The sequence below is a fragment of the Apostichopus japonicus genome, chromosome 22 (assembly GCF_037975245.1).
Source record: "Apostichopus japonicus isolate 1M-3 chromosome 22, ASM3797524v1, whole genome shotgun sequence".
In the NCBI taxonomy this organism is placed as follows: Eukaryota; Metazoa; Echinodermata; class Holothuroidea; order Aspidochirotida; family Stichopodidae; genus Apostichopus; species Apostichopus japonicus.
Genome location: NC_092582.1, coordinates 2,245,001 through 2,263,215, shown reverse-complemented (window position 1 = coordinate 2,263,215; position 18,215 = coordinate 2,245,001). Strand labels below are relative to the sequence as shown.

At 38.8% G+C, this 18,215-nt stretch overlaps 1 protein-coding gene across 1 annotated transcript in view; it reads right to left on the bottom strand.

Moving 5' to 3' along the window:
• Positions 1-14,402, bottom strand: part of LOC139963803 (aminopeptidase B-like) — a 32,027-nt gene extending 17,625 nt beyond the window's left edge. The window contains exons 1-7 of the mRNA XM_071964982.1: positions 13,962-14,402; positions 12,226-12,441; positions 10,885-10,994; positions 9,150-9,329; positions 5,933-6,145; positions 3,838-4,020; positions 2,305-2,484 (exon numbers count right to left, since the gene is read on the bottom strand). Of these exons, the coding sequence (XP_071821083.1) occupies positions 2,305-2,484; positions 3,838-4,020; positions 5,933-6,145; positions 9,150-9,329; positions 10,885-10,994; positions 12,226-12,441; positions 13,962-14,154 (1,275 nt within the window). The 5' untranslated portion in view covers positions 14,155-14,402. The remainder of the gene's footprint in view (positions 1-2,304; positions 2,485-3,837; positions 4,021-5,932; positions 6,146-9,149; positions 9,330-10,884; positions 10,995-12,225; positions 12,442-13,961) is intronic.
• Positions 14,403-18,215: the final 3,813 nt, after the last annotated feature.

Below are 18,215 nucleotides of genomic sequence, written 5' to 3'. Positions count from 1 at the left end.
AGTTGTGGCTTTATAAACTGGTTGTCAGCGTTGATGCTATCAATAATACAGATCATACCTAGCAGGGTTCATTGATTTCATGCATTGGTCAATGTCACAGACTTAACTGTGCAATCTCTCTGCAGTGCCAATGATACCTAATGATATATTACATGGCAGAATATCAGATATCAGGGTCTGAACACCAAAGAGGAATTAAGGTTATCCAATAAACCAGTCTCAAATACCAGAAGGGTCCTTGAAATTTGACAGACGTTTCTGCTTCCATGTTGAAAGGATCATATCTGATCCTCTCTCAAGGATCTAAGAAGCTTTCATACGATGATGGATTGCATCTGATCCTCTCTCAAGGATCAAAGAAGCTTTAATACGATGATGGATTGCATCTGATCCTCTCTCAAGGATCTAAGAAGCTTTCATACGATGATGGATTGCATCTGATCCTCTCTCAAGGATCAAAGAAGCTTTAATACGATGATGGATTGCATCTGATCCTCTCTCAAGGATCAAAGAAGCTTGATTACGATGATGGATTGCATCTGATCCTCTCTCAAGGATCAAAGAAGCTTTAATACGATGATGGATTGCATCTGATCCTATCTCAAGGATCAAAGAAGCTTGATTACGATGATGGATTGCATCTGATCCTCTCTCAAGGATCAAAGAAGCTTTAATACGATGATGGATTGCATCTGATCCTCTCTCAAGGATCAAAGAAGCTTGATTACGATGATGGATTGCATCTGATCCTCTCTCAAGGATCAAAGAAGCTTGATTACGATGATGGATTGCATCTGATCCTATCTCAAGGATCAAAGAAGCTTGATTACGATGATGGATTGCATCTGATCCTCTCTCAAGGATCAAAGAAGCTTTCATACGATGATGGATTGCATCTGATCCTCTCTCAAGGATCTAAGAAGCTTTCATACGATGATGGATTGCATCTGATCCTCTCTCAAGGATCAAAGAAGCTTTAATACGATGATGGATTGCATCTGATCCTCTCTCAAGGATCAAAGAAGCTTGATTACGATGATGGATTGCATCTGATCCTCTCTCAAGGATCAAAGAAGCTTTAATACGATGATGGATTGCATCTGATCCTATCTCAAGGATCAAAGAAGCTTGATTACGATGATGGATTGCATCTGATCCTCTCTCAAGGATCAAAGAAGCTTTAATACGATGATGGATTGCATCTGATCCTCTCTCAAGGATCAAAGAAGCTTTAATACGATATGAATTGCATCTGATCCTCTCTCAAGGATCAAAGAAGCTTTAATACGATGATGGATTGCATCTGATCCTCTCTCAAGGATCAAAGAAGCTTTAATACGATATGAATTGCATCTGATCCTCTCTCAAGGATCAAAGAAGCTTGATTACGATGATGGATTGCATCTGATCCTCTCTCAAGGATCAAAGAAGCTTGATTACGATGATGGATTACATCTGATCCTCTCTCAAGGATCAAAGAAGCTTTAATACGATGATGGATTGCATCTGATCCTCTCTCAAGGATCAAAGAAGCTTGATTACGATGATGGATTGCATCTGATCCTCTCTCAAGGATCAAAGAAGCTTTAATACGATGATGGATTGCATCTGATCCTCTCTCAAGGATCAAAGAAGCTTTAATACGATGATGGATTGCATCTGATCCTCTCTCAAGGATCAAAGAAGCTTTAATACGATGATGAATTGCATCTGATCCTCTCTCAAGGATCAAAGAAGCTTTAATACGATGATGAATTGCATCTGATCCTCTCTCAAGGATCAAAGAAGCTTTAATACGATATGAATTGCATCTGATCCTCTCTCAAGGATCAAAGAAGCTTTAATACGATGATGAATTGCATCTGATCCTCTCTCAAGGATCAAAGAAGCTTGATTACGATGATGGATTGCATCTGATCCTCTCTCAAGGATCAAAGAAGCTTTAATACGATATGAATTGCATCTGATCCTCTCTCAAGGATCAAAGAAGCTTTCATACGATGATGGATTGCATCTGATCCTCTCTCAAGGATCAAAGAAGCTTTAATACGATGATGGATTGCATCTGATCCTCTCTCAAGGATCAAAGAAGCTTGATTACGATGATGGATTGCATCTGATCCTCTCTCAAGGATCAAAGAAGCTTTAATACGATGATGGATTACATGGATCCAGGACTGTCGTGAGGAATGAATTAATCAAGTTTCTTTAAATTTCTGTATAGGGCAAGAGGACACATAGCTGCAACTTGAAAGCTGACTAGAGTCTACACAAACCCGTTTAAAAAGTAAATATTTGACCAACCTTGTACTTAAATTCTTTGCAATAATATTTCAGAAATTGTGTGAAGTTCTTCCTGCCTCCTGCCATACTCTCTAGATAACTCGCAAAGCAGTAACCCTTCTCGTAAGGCACTTCATTGTAGGTGTTGTCCGGTTCCACATCCTTGGAGACAATCACCCTTAGTCTGTTTAAAGGATGAAACTGAAAACAATAGCAATATCAAAGTACAGTAATTGATACAGAGGGAGATGTGTAATGCAATAAAGATGATCTGGTAAAAGAAAGGATCAGAAAAAGATTCTTTATTATAGAGTTAGGGCATTAGTTGGCATTAAAGAACAGTTCAGCTACTGTAGCTTTCACAATCATTTGCAGAAAATTGACTACATACATAAAACTAGATCAATTATGTTGGTTATCTGATTACAAGTTGAGAGCAAATAGATATCCCCTACCATGTATACCTGCATTGCAATATTGCCTTTTCTTTATTCTTACCATTAACATTTATACTCACCTTCCCAGTACCCTCGCCCTCTGTAAGACACTTCCTTTCTAATAATAGTATAAAACTCACCTCTCCAGTACCTTCTCCCCTCTGTAAGACCCTTCCTTCCTACTAATAGCATAACACGCACCTCCCCAGTACTCTCTCCCCCCTGTAAGACCCTTCATTCCTACTAACAGTATAACACTCACCTTCCCAGTACCCTCTCCCCTCAGTAAGACCCTTCCTTCCTACTAATAGCATAACACTCACCTCCCCAGTACTCTCTCCCCCCTGTAAGACCCTTCATTCCTACTAACAGTATAACACTCACCTCCCCAGTACTCTCTCCCCTCTGTAAGACCCTTCCTTCCTACTAATAGCATAACACTCACCTCCCCAGTACCCTCTCCCTCTGTAAGACCCATCCTTCCTACTAATAGCATAACACTCACCTCCCCAGTACCCTCTCCCTCTGTATTAGACCCTTCCTTCCTACTAATAGCATAACACTCACCTCCCCAGTACCCTCTCCCCTCAGTAAGGCCCTTCCTTCCTACTAATAGCATAACACCCACCTCCCCAGTACCCTCTCCACCTCTGTAAGACCCTTCTTTCCTACTAATAGCAAAACACTCACCTCCCCAGTACCCTCTCCCCTCTGTAAGACCCTTCCTTCCTACTAATAGCATAACACTCACCTTCCCAGTACCCTCTCCACCTCTGTAAGACCCTTCCTTCCTACTAATAGCATAACACTCACCTCCCCAGTACCCTCTCCCCTCTGTAAGACCCTTCCTTCCAACTAATAGCATAACACTCACCTCCCCAGTACCCTCTCCCTCTGTAAGACCCTTCCTTTCTACTAATAGCATAACACTCACCTCCCCAGTACCCTCTCCCCTCAGTAAGACCCTTCCTTCCTACTAATAGCATAACACTCACCTCCCCAGTACCCTCTCCCCTCTGTAAGACCCTTCCTTCCTACTAATAGCATAACACCTGGCTCCCCAGTACCCTCTCCCCTCTGTAAGGCCCTTCCTTCCAACTAATAGCCTAACACTCACCTCCCCAGTTCCCTCTATCCTTGCATTCAGTAAGGCTCTTCCTGTGGCAGCTTCTAAGCATGTATAAGCTTCTCCATGCAGTTCAGCTGAGATACACCTCTGTCCATACATAGTTATTCCTTCGTTCAACCAGAGTTCACTCCAAGAGGCATTAGTTACAAGGTTTCCAAACCAGCTGTGTGTCTGGAAGAAGGAAATAGAAGCAAAGAGTACATAAAGGAAATTGTGTTAAGATTTAAGTTGACTTCCTCTGTCAAACTGGAAAATGCAAATCACATTTGTCCAACTTTCTTCGCCTTGCTTTATTGCTTTAATAATTGGCTCAAGCTAGAGGAATACAAGAGCATCAATGACGCAGTATCTCAATACTGGAAGTTCTAATTTCGATTCCTAGTTTTGTTATCTTTGCTCTGTCTCTACAATTATCAATATCAATATATATAATATTTTTGGTCATATAGTTTGACGTCAATGACAACAGTCAAATAAGAAGAGGCGAACAACTCGACCATATTCTTGATGCCCGCCTTGAGAAAGCTAGGCCTATCGACCTACTGTAGGTTACTGTAGACTGTAGTGGTGACTACCATCAAAACTGTGTACACTTCCAATTATCAAAACAACCCACGTTTTTCCATCTCAATAATTTTGACATGAAGATTTCGTGGATTTATGACTTGGAAAAAATAATGTACATATGTAGAATATAAGTTTTAAATTGAAAGTGATGGGTGGCCTCCTCCTCCCCTAATAGCCACCCCAGTTCCTCTCCATTTTAGTATTTTCTTTTAATTCTTTGTATATTTGATGTCAAACATCACAGGTTCAAAAGAAAGCTAAACATACTTCTTATAACCTTATTATATCCTTATAAATAAGACATAACCTTATCCAATTTTTATAGTCTTATAAAAGTTGTAATGCTATGGCCGGCTCCTCTTTTATACATACTCCAGTGAAAATAAAATGTGATAGATTATAATTTTTGTTTTTAATTCTTTTTTTTTTGGGGGGGTGGGGGTTAAAGAAACATACCAAACAAGCTGTTAATTCATAATGATGCTTCATTCTAGAAATGCACAATATACACTCTATTCCAAATGAATAGTTGTTGTATTATCCCATTAACATTATGTTAAATTTATGGAGTCACAGTTAATATATAAGTTGGAAACTTAACTTAAAAATTAAAACACACTGTAAGGCAATCAAACAAACTTACTGTACCATGGCCCAAAACTGCCTGAACACCACCAGTACAATGCTAATGTGGCTATTACTAAATTAAGGCCTAATATAGAATGCATTAGGCCTAGCCTAAACTTGTAGCCTTCAGCAGCACAACAAAGTGCATACGTAATTATACAAAATACCTGATGGGCAATCAAACAAACTTATCATGACTCTTGCTCTGAAAAACTACCTGAACAAAAGAACAATCCTTAAATTGATATTACTAAAACCATGGAGCTATAAACAGACGAAGTCCTAATATAAATTAAATGCACAACAATGTGTATATGGAATTAGTGTGCATTGGTCGTGAGGGTGACCATTTTCGTATGTCTAACATGTAGCTGCCATGAGGCATAGCCAATCTGCTACAAACCAGACTTGGAGGCGGGGCTTGAGTCATAGCCAATCTGCTACACAAGACTTGGAGGCGGGGCTTAATCATCAAAAACAATGAAACAAACAAGTTTTGGAGCGTGTGCAAAAAGGCCTCATTTCAACTGTTTTTCAGAGGGATTTGGCCAAATTTGGACATAAATCGGTGAAAAAGTCATAGAATGAGATACAATTCTGGAATAAAAAATAGTAACTTTTGTTGGCCTATATGATATATGCTTGCTCTGGAAATTCCAGAGAAAAAGAACTTTGTATGAAGACGCTGAAAATTTTTTAAGAGAAGAGAGAGTCCCACTTACTGATACAATATCTCTATATACATGTAATGTATTGAGATAATAAAAACTGTGGTCTCTCCCAAAAAGGGAAGTTCACCATAAACACCTTCAATGACAATGTTTTAATGATCTTTCAATGATGATGTGACAAAGGGACAATCAGTATAAATAAAAAAGAAATTCTTTACCACTTCATGCATAATGACATCTAGAAGTGAACGATCCCCGACGAGAATCCCCGGGGTGACGAACGTCAAGCAAGGGTTCTCCATTCCACCGAAGGGGAAAGAGGGCGGCATCACTAGAATGTCGTATCGTTCCCAAATGTAAGGACCAAACAGTTTCTCTCCGAGTTGGATGTACCTCTCCACTGCACCAGAAAACTCAGCATAAGCTATTCCCTGTGAAAATTCCAATACGTACTGGTTGAGATATATACGAGTGACGAGCTTACCTGTCTCCCCACAACCTTTGCACTCTTTGTTTTACCGTGTCTAGAATGAACTGGTAACCTTTTAACACTGTGCACCCTCTATGACTGGACCCCTCCGGTCAATGCCCTTCCTTCTCATTCTACCACCCAAAGTGTCTACATTGTTTGTATTTTTTACGGTAGAACGAGAGTACAAAAGTTGGGGGGAGACAGGTAAGCAAGGAGTGAGGTAAAATACACCAATTCCATTACATAAGAACATTTGAGGATACAGTGCATACTTAGTAACTGATAGATAGTCAGCAATGTGTGTATACCAATCAATAACATCTTGTTCAAGCCTCTAGTTTACCATTCCACTGTTTTAAGGTTCACTAAAGACTGTCTCCGCACTGCCCGAGTGAACACGACCCAAATCAACTCGATGATTGTGACATGTGAAATTACGGATAATCCCGCATTGTGTGCGTGGGATTAAGACTATGACTGATCCAGATTTTGCCAGGTTTAAGCTGCGTCGAGTGCTTTCAGAGAAACTCACCATGTTGTGTTCTCCCCGATTCATGAATACGACAGTCTGCCAAGTTTCAACATTTAATGTTTAACCAATCACATGTGAGTAACTTTGCATGTGACCTACACGCCAGTACTGGTCCACAGTCGCTGTGTGTGCTTATCGGTCCCGCAGACTATGGCTCTTACGAGGACTAACCAATACAAATTCACTACAATTGAGTTGAGTCTGGTCCCGTCCAGTCACAAAAGTATGCAGCAGACTTAACAGTACTTATTCTTAATCCATGTGCTTACACTCTAAAGCCTGATGAATTAATTCTTCTTACACAGAATGGTGCAATCAGCTGTTAATTTACAGCCTATTAAGTATATCAGGGCAATAATTACTTCAGTCTAAACTAGGTTCTAAACAGGGTTCGCATTTAGTCATGAAAACATTCGTAACTGTTTGGGGGAATTTTTTTTATGACAGACTGAAAACTTGGTCATAACTTTCAAACATCCTGTCGTAACAATCATGACCATAATAAATTGTCTTTTGCCGGTTTGGATAATTGATTTTACACTGACAATTCATAGCGTAAGAATAACTAATATCTAGCCCATTCTTTCATGATGTTTATTCATAATGAAGGGATGGTTTATTATTTTGCCAAAGAAGAATTATTAGAAATTCAATTTCAACAAAAATCTTGTGGAAACAAATGGCGCAAAATGTAGCCTACAGTAGTCCTAACATTAACATTTGGCTACAGTTCAGTGCACTACAGTAAGTGTTAATGCAGGACTGTACATACTGTATGTATTGTGTACGACACTGCCAAATCACAAAGACATGCATTTTATAATGTAACAAATTAAATCCCAAATGGGCCGGGCAAGGCAGGCTAAAGAACCATATTTCAAAATATTGGCATCAATGTGTTACCGATCCTAGCCAAGCCTAGGAGTAGGAGAACAACAACATAAATTACAGATTGACTATACTTTTAATAAGAATTGAAAAATGGTGGAATGTTTAATGCAAGAATATCGTTGTTATTTGGGTTTTTGTGAATTCTGTGTTGAATTTTTGGTCGTAACAATAGGTAACACTGCATTTAGATATTACAACGGAACCATATATCTGGTCGTCAGTATGTAATGTGCAGTCGTGGAAAACACAGATTTCAGGCGTAAAACAGGAACCTTGGTACAACATATGCAAATGAGGCTCATGCTAGAAACATCTGCTCTGGAAGGTCGCTTAGGCCAAGGTTAACTGTTGATACTTTATTTTTTTCAGAAAACTGACATAATTTCTCCAATTTAAAGCCATCTGTTGGGACACTAATCCAATGTGACAGACTAAAAATATAATGTTATGCCTAGGGTTTCCATGGCAACAAGATGCTACATTGTAAATACGACCAGCTGCTTCAAGAAAGTTGGTAAAAACAAACTCTCAAAATTAAGGAAAAATAATTTCTCACATGGTTGATGATTGGTAGACTGACAAAGAAGCCTGTTGACTGAGCTCATTATTTTGTAATTATTTGGTAATATCTTCATAGATTTGTTCAGGCCCAAGGTCATCATTGGTCAATTAAATATAACCGTCTTTGGCTACCTTACTGACTGAAAGTTCAATCAAGTATAACTAAGGCTTACAACTTCCAGCTGTCCAAGTCAACCGGCTGCAATTATTACCGTATGTAAGACGAGAATACACAGGAAACTGGACTGGAGAGTTGTAAACAGGATTTGAGCAAATAGAGTAAAAGACAAGCATGGTTTCTGCTTATTTTTTTTTCATTCTTTTTTCATTATTGTCATCTTTAATGAGGGTAGTCCTGCTCAGTGCAGAAGCACTGCTTTCCAGAGGAGAACTCAAAAGCATCACGAACATAAGCGAATGGTCAGTTGTGTCGCGGTCAGTCGTCTGACCACATGGTATGTATTCTGGGTCGACGTTTCTGGTTTTCTCTTCCCACCATATGAAAATATATCTTTCTTCTGTCCAAAAAATAAGTACTAACATAGGTACAGTGTACAGTAGCAGAAAAGCATTAGAACAGTGCGACTCTGATAAGAGGAAGCAAACCACAAGATCATCTCGAAACATCCTGACAAAATAGACCCTGTGTGCATTGTGTACACCAAATTCTAGTATTTCATTGATTTTCAAATCCCCCCAAAAAATAATACCTTTTAGCCCATGAGTCAACATTAAGTCACTCCAAAGACCTACAACATCAAATCCTTTGTACTCAACAGTCACCAATGATAGGAATACTATCCAAGTTTTTGATGAATTGTCTGTGTAATCTATTACTTTACTCTGCAATATCTGGTGTTCCTGTATGGATCACCAAAAGTTTTTTTGTTTTACTCCTTTTTTTTTCTTTCTTTTTTTTCTTTAATTTTTTTTTACTCTTTTTCAAAAAAAAATTTACTTTTTTTTTTTTTTTACATACCAGCATGCAAGGTTCTGCCCAGACTTTACTTCTCGGACCAATCTGCTTTGATGCCATTTCTCCGACGGCGATGGCGATGAGGTAAGTCGGGATGGGATGGTCCATCTTGAAGAAGAATCGGTTGCCTCCTAATTCTTCCCTGTAAGCTGCGCTCATCACAGCTGAAAACCCCTCCGGAGCCTGACCAATACAAGAATATAAGTGACAAATTACAACCTAGAATAAATTTATGTATTCCCAAAAAAGTATGAAGAATTGGTGTATACAATTTGGATAAATGAAGTTTGTTCACTATAGAATGCTGAAATAACTAGGGTTTTGCAGAAACACCAAAAAAAAAAAAATAATTAAAAAAATACCAGTAACTTGAAATTCTGAAGAGACTGGGTTATCTTGATTCAAATTTTTTTCTAGGTCAAAGAATTTGGGCTACAAATTGAATCAATTTAAAGTAATTCTCTGTTTTAACGTCAGACCAGATAGTCCGTACCTTGACATTTAGGAAAATACAAGTCAATTGTAAGACTAAAATTGATATAAATCTCTGCTAATATAGTAAACTCAAGCTGTTCTGTTTCAGTCGTCTCTAGAAACTTATCTTTAAAATTGGTCATCAAAGTATTATCACAAAAGCATTCACTCTATAAAGTGCAAAACACTGGAAATTTAAAGGAAAAACCAACAACAAACCAATTGAGGTCAACTTGTTAGTTCTACTCATGTGATCAGTGTACTGTAACCTCATGTTTTGGTCATAAAATCGAGATTGAGGTTTATTCCCACAAATTAGTCCTTTAATTGTGCACACTTTATCACATGACAGACATGAATCAGCTGTCAACCAGTCTTGTCAGTCAGTTGTCAAGATACTCTAGACTAACGAGGTAACATGCTAACGAGGTGACATAATTCCTTTTTAATTCCTACACTGGAATTCACTTGCATTTTTCCTTAAATCAATAGTTAGTTACCCACAACTGTTGGAACCTAAAAAGTCAAAGTTCAATCTACAAGGTCCACCATCTATCTCAATGTGAACAACTGTTGCTTACTAAGAGTTGATATTAAACAAATAGCATGTTGCAAGAAATTAGCAAAGAAACAAATTCGTCCAAATGCCATCTTGATAGTACGGACATTCTGCTGCTCTGATGCAAAATTGTGAAATTTGTTCATTTAATTCGGATAAAAAATACATGACACCACACAATAATTTTGTGATATCATGTATGGACAAATCATGAAATGGTTATTACTGTTTATTGTGTCGACTATGCAATTATGATCCAATCACAATTAAAACAGTTGTTTAAATTTCATGAGGTTACTTGATGAAACCTTTAACCACCAACATCCTTTCACAAAATGATTCAGTATTTTGTCAAGCTTTCACAATCACTTCAATTTGAAAGGAAAACAACAGCAGTGTAGTTCAAGTTTGACATCAAACGTTACTGCTCAAATGGCACTCCTCCGAAATAAAATCAACATTTTATACCTCTCAAAGTAACAAGTTATAAAGCTAGAACTTGGGATCAATGCATATTTTTTGGAAAAGTTCTGTATTATATATTATCTCAATATTAGAACTTAATTATACCTCTAAATACTACCCCAGAGTTGACACGATAATCTAGCAAAAGGAATCATGTGGTTAATACAGTGTTACCTCGCCCTCTGAGAGAACAAGATACTGCAATGTCCAACTTAAAGAAATCTTCCAATGGCCACATACCTTTATGAAAGCAGAAAATGTCGCTTTCACGGCTGGGGAGTCGCAGCACGGAAACATCGTTCTGTTAGTAGTGGTGAACCCAACAGAGTAGAAGAAAGGATTTTTCTTGCCTGTATTTTATAATTGAACAAAACAAACACCTGCAGTTGACAACGAGAAATGTTTTTCAAACTCAGAAAAAAAATGTGTTCTATTTAGAAAACATTTGGCTTGCAGCAACAAGGTAGTTTTTGAGATGAAAATTATTTATCTGATAAAACAATCAAAACAACCGTAACTCAAAATTTAATATATTTATGTTGACTATACTGTCTTAGTACAGAACCTATCACTTAGTTAAAGTTTTAGAAAAAAGCTTTTTCTATATTTTAACTGTGGTCAGTAACCATTCTTTGCAGAGTAGAGCACATGAATCTAAAGTATTATCAATACATTTTCTATTAAGTATTCCTTTAAGTTTCATGACATCAAGACTACCACAGAAGACATCAGAAAACTGTCTGAAAGTTTCCTTTTTGATGCTGAGATGTACAACAGATGTTCAACGGATCTCACTTTGGGGGAACATAACACATATGAACTCCATACTACTGTAGCGAACATGGGGACCTGGGATACAGTTACATAGAGTCTCAAAGCCATGTTGCTTAATGGCACATGCAATATTTGAAACCAGTTGAAAAATTCCAACAGATGTCAGTGCAGGAATTATGAGCATGCACTGAAGACGATAGCCATTTAATTTCCACACGGTTACCCTCTGGACAACGCTCCTTTTTGAGAGTGCATCCACTCACTGCAATAACTTGACCATCTTTTACCAAATTCTGCCACAATTCAAACTGCGATTATAAGAGGAGTGTTTGCTCAGTGGAGTGTTAGCTCAGTGGAGTGTTAGCTCAGTGGAGTGTTATCTCAGTGGAGTGTAAGCAAACGGATTGTTAGCCCAGTGGTTAACGCCGGTGCCTTCCAATAATAAGGTCCCCAGTTCGAGTCACTCCAAGATTAATGTATGTTATCCAGTTACAGAGTTGTTGAAAATTGACAATTCATTAATGTGGACATTAAATATGAATCTAAGAGGCTGACTTGGGTCAGCTTGCAGCTTTGATAAAGCCAATGAGGCTTCTTCGTGAGTCCCTGCTTGCAGGAGGATCTAAAATTCATATATACAACAGTGAAACATTAAAAGTGTTAGTGTGAGAGGTATACAAGTGTTTCAAGTTCTGCTTGATAAGTATTTTACCAGGGTATAATGTCCTCATTTGGAGATTCTGTAGACTCTTACAAAAGAAAGATATTTAAGGGAATATTTTTACAAGGTAATAGCAACATCCAGACCTGCTGTTTGCTCCGGTTCCTGCCAATTAAGAGAGGGGCCCCTGCCAGACACAAACTCGATGCGGACGGTAAAAACATCTCCTTCCTGGCAGGACAGGAAAATGTGCAGAGCTGAGCCATATGGCGAGAATGGATGGCATTCATATGGAAGACTTCGTCCTGATGGCACCAACGTCACTTTCCCGAGAGATACTGTATCGTGATTGTCCAATATAACTGAAAAAGAGACACATGTGCAGGTTATGTGACATGATTATTCTTTTGTGTTAACATTTTTTAACATCCAATTCATACACCCTACTGTAAATGTGTTTGTACCTACAATTATTTCCCAATGTTGAATGCTGTTACAATGGCAGTATAATTTGTATGCTTCTATATCTAGGTAACGTGTAATCTTATTATTTTGTCTAATTATTTTCAAGTCTGTGTACATGCATTCCACTATAATTTGGTGGGTTGGAGTCCTCATTTTTTGAGATGTCGGTAAGTGTATCTACTGTACATTTTTTGTGACAGCACTGTGGGAGTCGAGTAGTTGATAATAATGTTCAAAATTCCTACGAAGATACAATGGGCAAATATTTTAAGGATTTTTGGACAATCAGACCTTTGTTGCCAGTTGTTAGAACAGCAAATTTGATTATCCAACAAAATCTTGCAATATAAAAATGACCAATGTGGGAGAAATGTGTAGGTTATGTGAACACCAGCTTTGGGGAAGATACTGATCTATCATTTTACCTCTAAAACAACTAGTCGTTCATGTTGAGACCCCTAAAACTGATTTCATTTCGGTTATCTGAGCAGAAGTTTGGTAGTCTGAGACAACAGGGAAGTAACACAACTTTATGCTGACACAGTAATATACTAATTAGCAGCCACTACACCCAAGCCTACTGTAGGAGATGGGAATTTACAAGGGGCCAGTTATACTGAATACTACAGGGATGCTTGGTCAAACTTTCTGAGAAACACCTTTATCATAAAAATGATATAAAAACACAACGATGATAGTATTACTATTTATCGTCCACATCCATGGAGAGTAATTACCAAGAATTACAGCTCGCTTTTGGATAGATTTTAGTTGGCATATGGTGGTATAAGGTAGTTTCACACGTCTTCCCATACTGTGTTTTACATACTGTAGCTGCACTGATAGTGATAGACACTAGTAGCTGCGTAACTTGTTAGTCAAATTTTAACCACTGTTTTAATTAAAACCTATAAAAGTCTTAACGAAATTAGCCAAAATTGCCAGTGAAATGAATGATCAATTAAGTTCTTCGAGACACAGCAGTATACACTTCAACGGAAGTGCAAAGTTAGGTAAATTTCCCTTGCTTCAAGCAATTTGACTCCTGACCTTTACAAGAATTATTCTTACTATTTCTGGGGCTATTCTGGTCACACCTTTGATGGAAGCACATAGCTAAAAGATAGAAACTACTGTGAAAAATAATCAAGATTGTGATGACACTCCACAGCTAACCTTTAGAACATTACTGCCCTTGCTGTTGCAAATTTACCATATATACCATTGGACCGAAACACAATATTTTTATGGTGGTCACTAACATCTCCCAGATAGAGCCCACAGCTTACATTAGGCATAAAGTTACTAAAGTATGAACTAACTTAGGCTAGCCATACCTAACCAAACTGGCTAGGCATTGGTACAGTATGTCTATAGCCTAGGCTAGCCTAAGTTGGATAAAGTTACAAAAACTCACTACGGGAACACGACTGGAGGCATGTCATGCGAAGATCTGCCGTTCCTTTTATCTCCTTCTTCTCGAAATCAAAGTCTAGGTCCAGGTGATAATGGGTCACTCGAAAATGTCGAAAATTGGATGTTGAGGCCACATCAACTGCATAGTCCGAGTGCAAGAACCTTGTTTTGGCCTCAGCCCTACCGAACGGCATTCCCGTTTAGTGTTAGGACCTGTCCTAACTTGGGCCTAGGTCTAAGTTTTAATAGTAATAGGCAAAGTGGTTAAAATAAAGTAACAGGCACAAAGACACGATGACAACATAAACACCAAACTGATCGGAATAACTTTTATTGGTGATCAGGTCCTTGTTTTACCGATATTTTCTCGACTTGGCTAATGCCGCAAGACTAGTAAATATTATTGTGCAGAACAGAGTTTGGATTGAAGTTAGCATGTAGATTACATATCAAACTTCAAATCGCTCAGACCTGTGTTTTAGTCTGAAGCTAGCATTCAAGGCGAACCGGTACTGCGAAAACGTTTTATGTCATTACGGTAAAGGACATTTGACAGTCAATGAACTCGTGTTTTCATAGAATAACATCGTGATTTATGCTAATAAAATAAACTTTATGCATAAAAGATTTATTTTTTTGCAATTGACAACAGCCCCAAAAAACAAAACGCATATATATGGAAAAGAAAGAAAGATTGCAAAGGTGATATATTCTCACAATTTCATGGTAAATTATCGACTGATTCACTTTCTCCTTCTGATGTATTTATATTCGTATAGGCCTACCCATCTTCAAGTACTGTGATGAGATCTCCCAATCCAATCCACGTTGAGAATGGATGGTACAAAGGTGTCCATAATATCCGCCGAACTTTGTATCTTCGAAAGTTTCACTTTATATGCGCTGCGCCATTTTTCGTGTCGACGGAGTGTAAAATACCAAGATCGTGAACACTGCACTTGTCAAAGGAAAACATCCTTTGGAAATGACCCAGGTATGGATCAAAGGTCAAACGTATTTTCTCACATGTCTCAATATTTAAACAACCTCACGCAGTATCTCAGCGAAAAGACCAAATTCTGTGCAAAACGTTATTGACCAAGCAATTGGCGGTTTTTACAGTGTAGTACCTTAGTTCAGCTGAAACGTTTCTGATTTACATTGCAGCGCGACCTAGTGTTTGCGTCTCAAAATATATTTTTGTATTTGCAAACTGGAACAGAATTCTTAACATGCCTACGATAATGTGAACGCCTGGACAGAATGCGATATTTTAGTTGGTTTTAACGAAATGTTGATATCATTTTTTCCTGATTTCATTAGTCAGTAGTGTGCGACCTCAACATTCTAGGAAACTATTGTAAGAATGGCGTTCAAAAGGAAAACCGATCGAGCTCATAACGTAGGTCGATCGCGGATGCGTTGTTTGGTTTCCACGAGTTTTGCTAGAATAACAATAGACGTAGACAGCTTAAGAATGAACGTCTAATGTGAAACTACGGTTCATAAATATATTTAGTACGTCTATATGCTTTATAAGTGCCTATCAGTGTCACTGTTAGTACCTATACCAGGGCCCCAATGTTTTAACTAGAAATATTGAGGCGCAGTTCCCTACACGGTACATCCACTCGCCACCCCCCCCCCCCCGCCTCCACAGTTGGGTTCATTTTGGCATGTAAAACAAACAATGATAACACAACTCTAACAATTAATTTACACCTAAATTCCCCATATGGCTTCCACAGCATATATAGGCTACGGGTACCATCAGCATGCCCTACCGTGCTTTCTTATCTTCAATTACCTGTGTAAAGCAAAGAATAGAGCAGAGCTTATAAGGTAACGTTAAGTCCTACTTTTTCACTACAAGGTGATTTTACGGAACATATTTTGTTTATGAAGTGTAAATTTCATGAGGACCCAAAATTAAATATATTTAGATTCAACTAACAAGGCCTGGGAAGTGCCATTTCCGGCAATCTAGGAGGCAATTTTGCAACCCCCCCAAAAAATTCCTTGCACTCTACGCGCCAACTGATGGTGGCGCTCCGCTTAGATAGTGTCGTTTAAGAAATTGGACACCCTCCCCAACTTTCTTCAACAAGGCCCTTGAATATACGCACATCAAAGCATCGCCGTGTAACATTTCGACGATACATGTTTTTCGATGTTCTTCAACCCCTAGAGATTCTACAAATGTTACTGCCCTACAGTCTTGATTTTATAGGTTTTTATGTTTCCGATGGCCAGTGAATGTATCCAGGGGCGTATCCAGGATTTTATACCCGGGGGGGGGGGGGCGCGACTTACTATCTAAGCGGAATGCCACCATCGGTTGGCGCGCAGCGTACAAGAAAAATTCTGGTTTTGAGACCACCCGGATCACCGGAAATGGCACTTCTCGGGCTTGTAAATGACTAACCAGATGTACACTTTTTGCCTGAGAACCAAGTATTTCCCAATAGTTTTTTTTCCCATCCATAACCTTTTTGAAGATTGTCACCAGTCACACATCATGCTCGACCTCATCGCATGTCCTGTGGATCATTGCTTTTGTAGGTGATTCTACGTCGCGGCCCACAATATCCGTCAGCCCCACTTTTCAAGGTTTTAAGCCCATTATTTGTTGAGAATTTGAAAATTCACATTCTCGTGAATAAACTTAAAAACATACCCACAATGTTGCACAAAATTTCATCTATGGACAACCAATATAGAAAAACCTCCTTGAACCCCTAACAGTCCGGTAAAAATTGCACGAGTAGAGGGAAGTGTGATGAAGAATGTTGGTCAGAAATTTTCGAAAATTCCGACACAGTTAATTTATTGGTGTAGAAATATTAAAACTTCTTATAACGGCTATTATAAAACTTGGTTGAAGGAAATGAAAAAATAGCAGATATTTCCGAAACCGAACACTGCACACATAGGCGTAGGAGGAGGGGGGGGGGGGGCTGAAGCCCCTACTTCGCCATTACTAATGTAAAAGAGAGTTTTGGCATAATTGGACCTCCATGCTTTTTCTCTATCTACATAAGACATTTCGTTGTTTACATTAGCATCCCGCGGTATACTGCGTAACTTTCACGGACCGTACGGTATACGATGGCATGCGATGTAATAACCGATGCTTGCATATATATGATATTGACATTAGTATGTTGAAAATGTTTGGTTATTTTTTCGGGCAAGTCGGACAGTTTTGAGGCTGTTCATCCTGGAACGCCATTTTTCATGCTCACTGATATGATGTGATATCTGCTGTTTGCTTTACAAATTCGAACAGGCGTGTAGCGAGGAATTTGCCAAGGGGGGGGGGGGGGGACGAAGCCTGTAGTCAAATTATCTAAGCGTAGCGCCACCATAAGTTGGCGCGAAGCGTACAAGAAAATTTTGGCCGAAAATGCCTCCCAGATCGCTGGAAATGACACTTCCCAGGCCTTGTAAGTTGCATCTAAGCACTTTCTACATTTGAAATTACTAGCAATATTATAACAAACAATATGCTGAAGGGGGGGGGGGCGGTCGCCCCCTTCCCGAAATGCGTCATGTTCCCGGTCGACACGGTCGAGTTCGAGACCAGCCACAGTTGGTTTCATAGCACAATTCTACAATTGTTTAAGGCGTATATACACACAGACACGTTATGATAGACCATATATAGTATATGTATAGATTATGAGTGAGAGAGGAAAATGGAAAAGTCAAAAATGGAGTTGTCGGTGTAAGGGGTAGGGTGAGGCACACGCCCCTTCCGAAATCCTTGATCCGTCACTGGCTACCCTGTGTATATAATAGGGATCAGCGCTGCAATGATGTCCCTGTTCCTCTTTCTCTTCCCGGTGTTTTGGCGTTTTTCTTTTACTCCCTCCTTTTCTCCTTTTTCTCTCTTTCTTCTTTTTCTTTTTCTTTTTCTTTTCCCTTCCTTCCTCTCCTCCTCCTCTTTTTCCCCTCTTTTTCCCTTTTTTTCTTCTCTTTTTTTCTCTCCTCTTTTTCTTACCCGGGGGGCGCGCGCCCCCAACGCCCCCTGGATACGCGCCTGGTATCCGACAGAGCTTCTTAAACTGTGCTTAAAATACCATATGTGTGCATGTTGTAGACATCTGTATAACAAGATGCTTGTGTGCAAAATTTCACCCGGATTGAAATAGATAAGGCTTTCTTGATTTAGAACTAATCACTTGTCAGATGTGAAATTTGTTAAAATATTCATGACTGACATATGAATTCAGGGACCAAACAGAAGCAAATT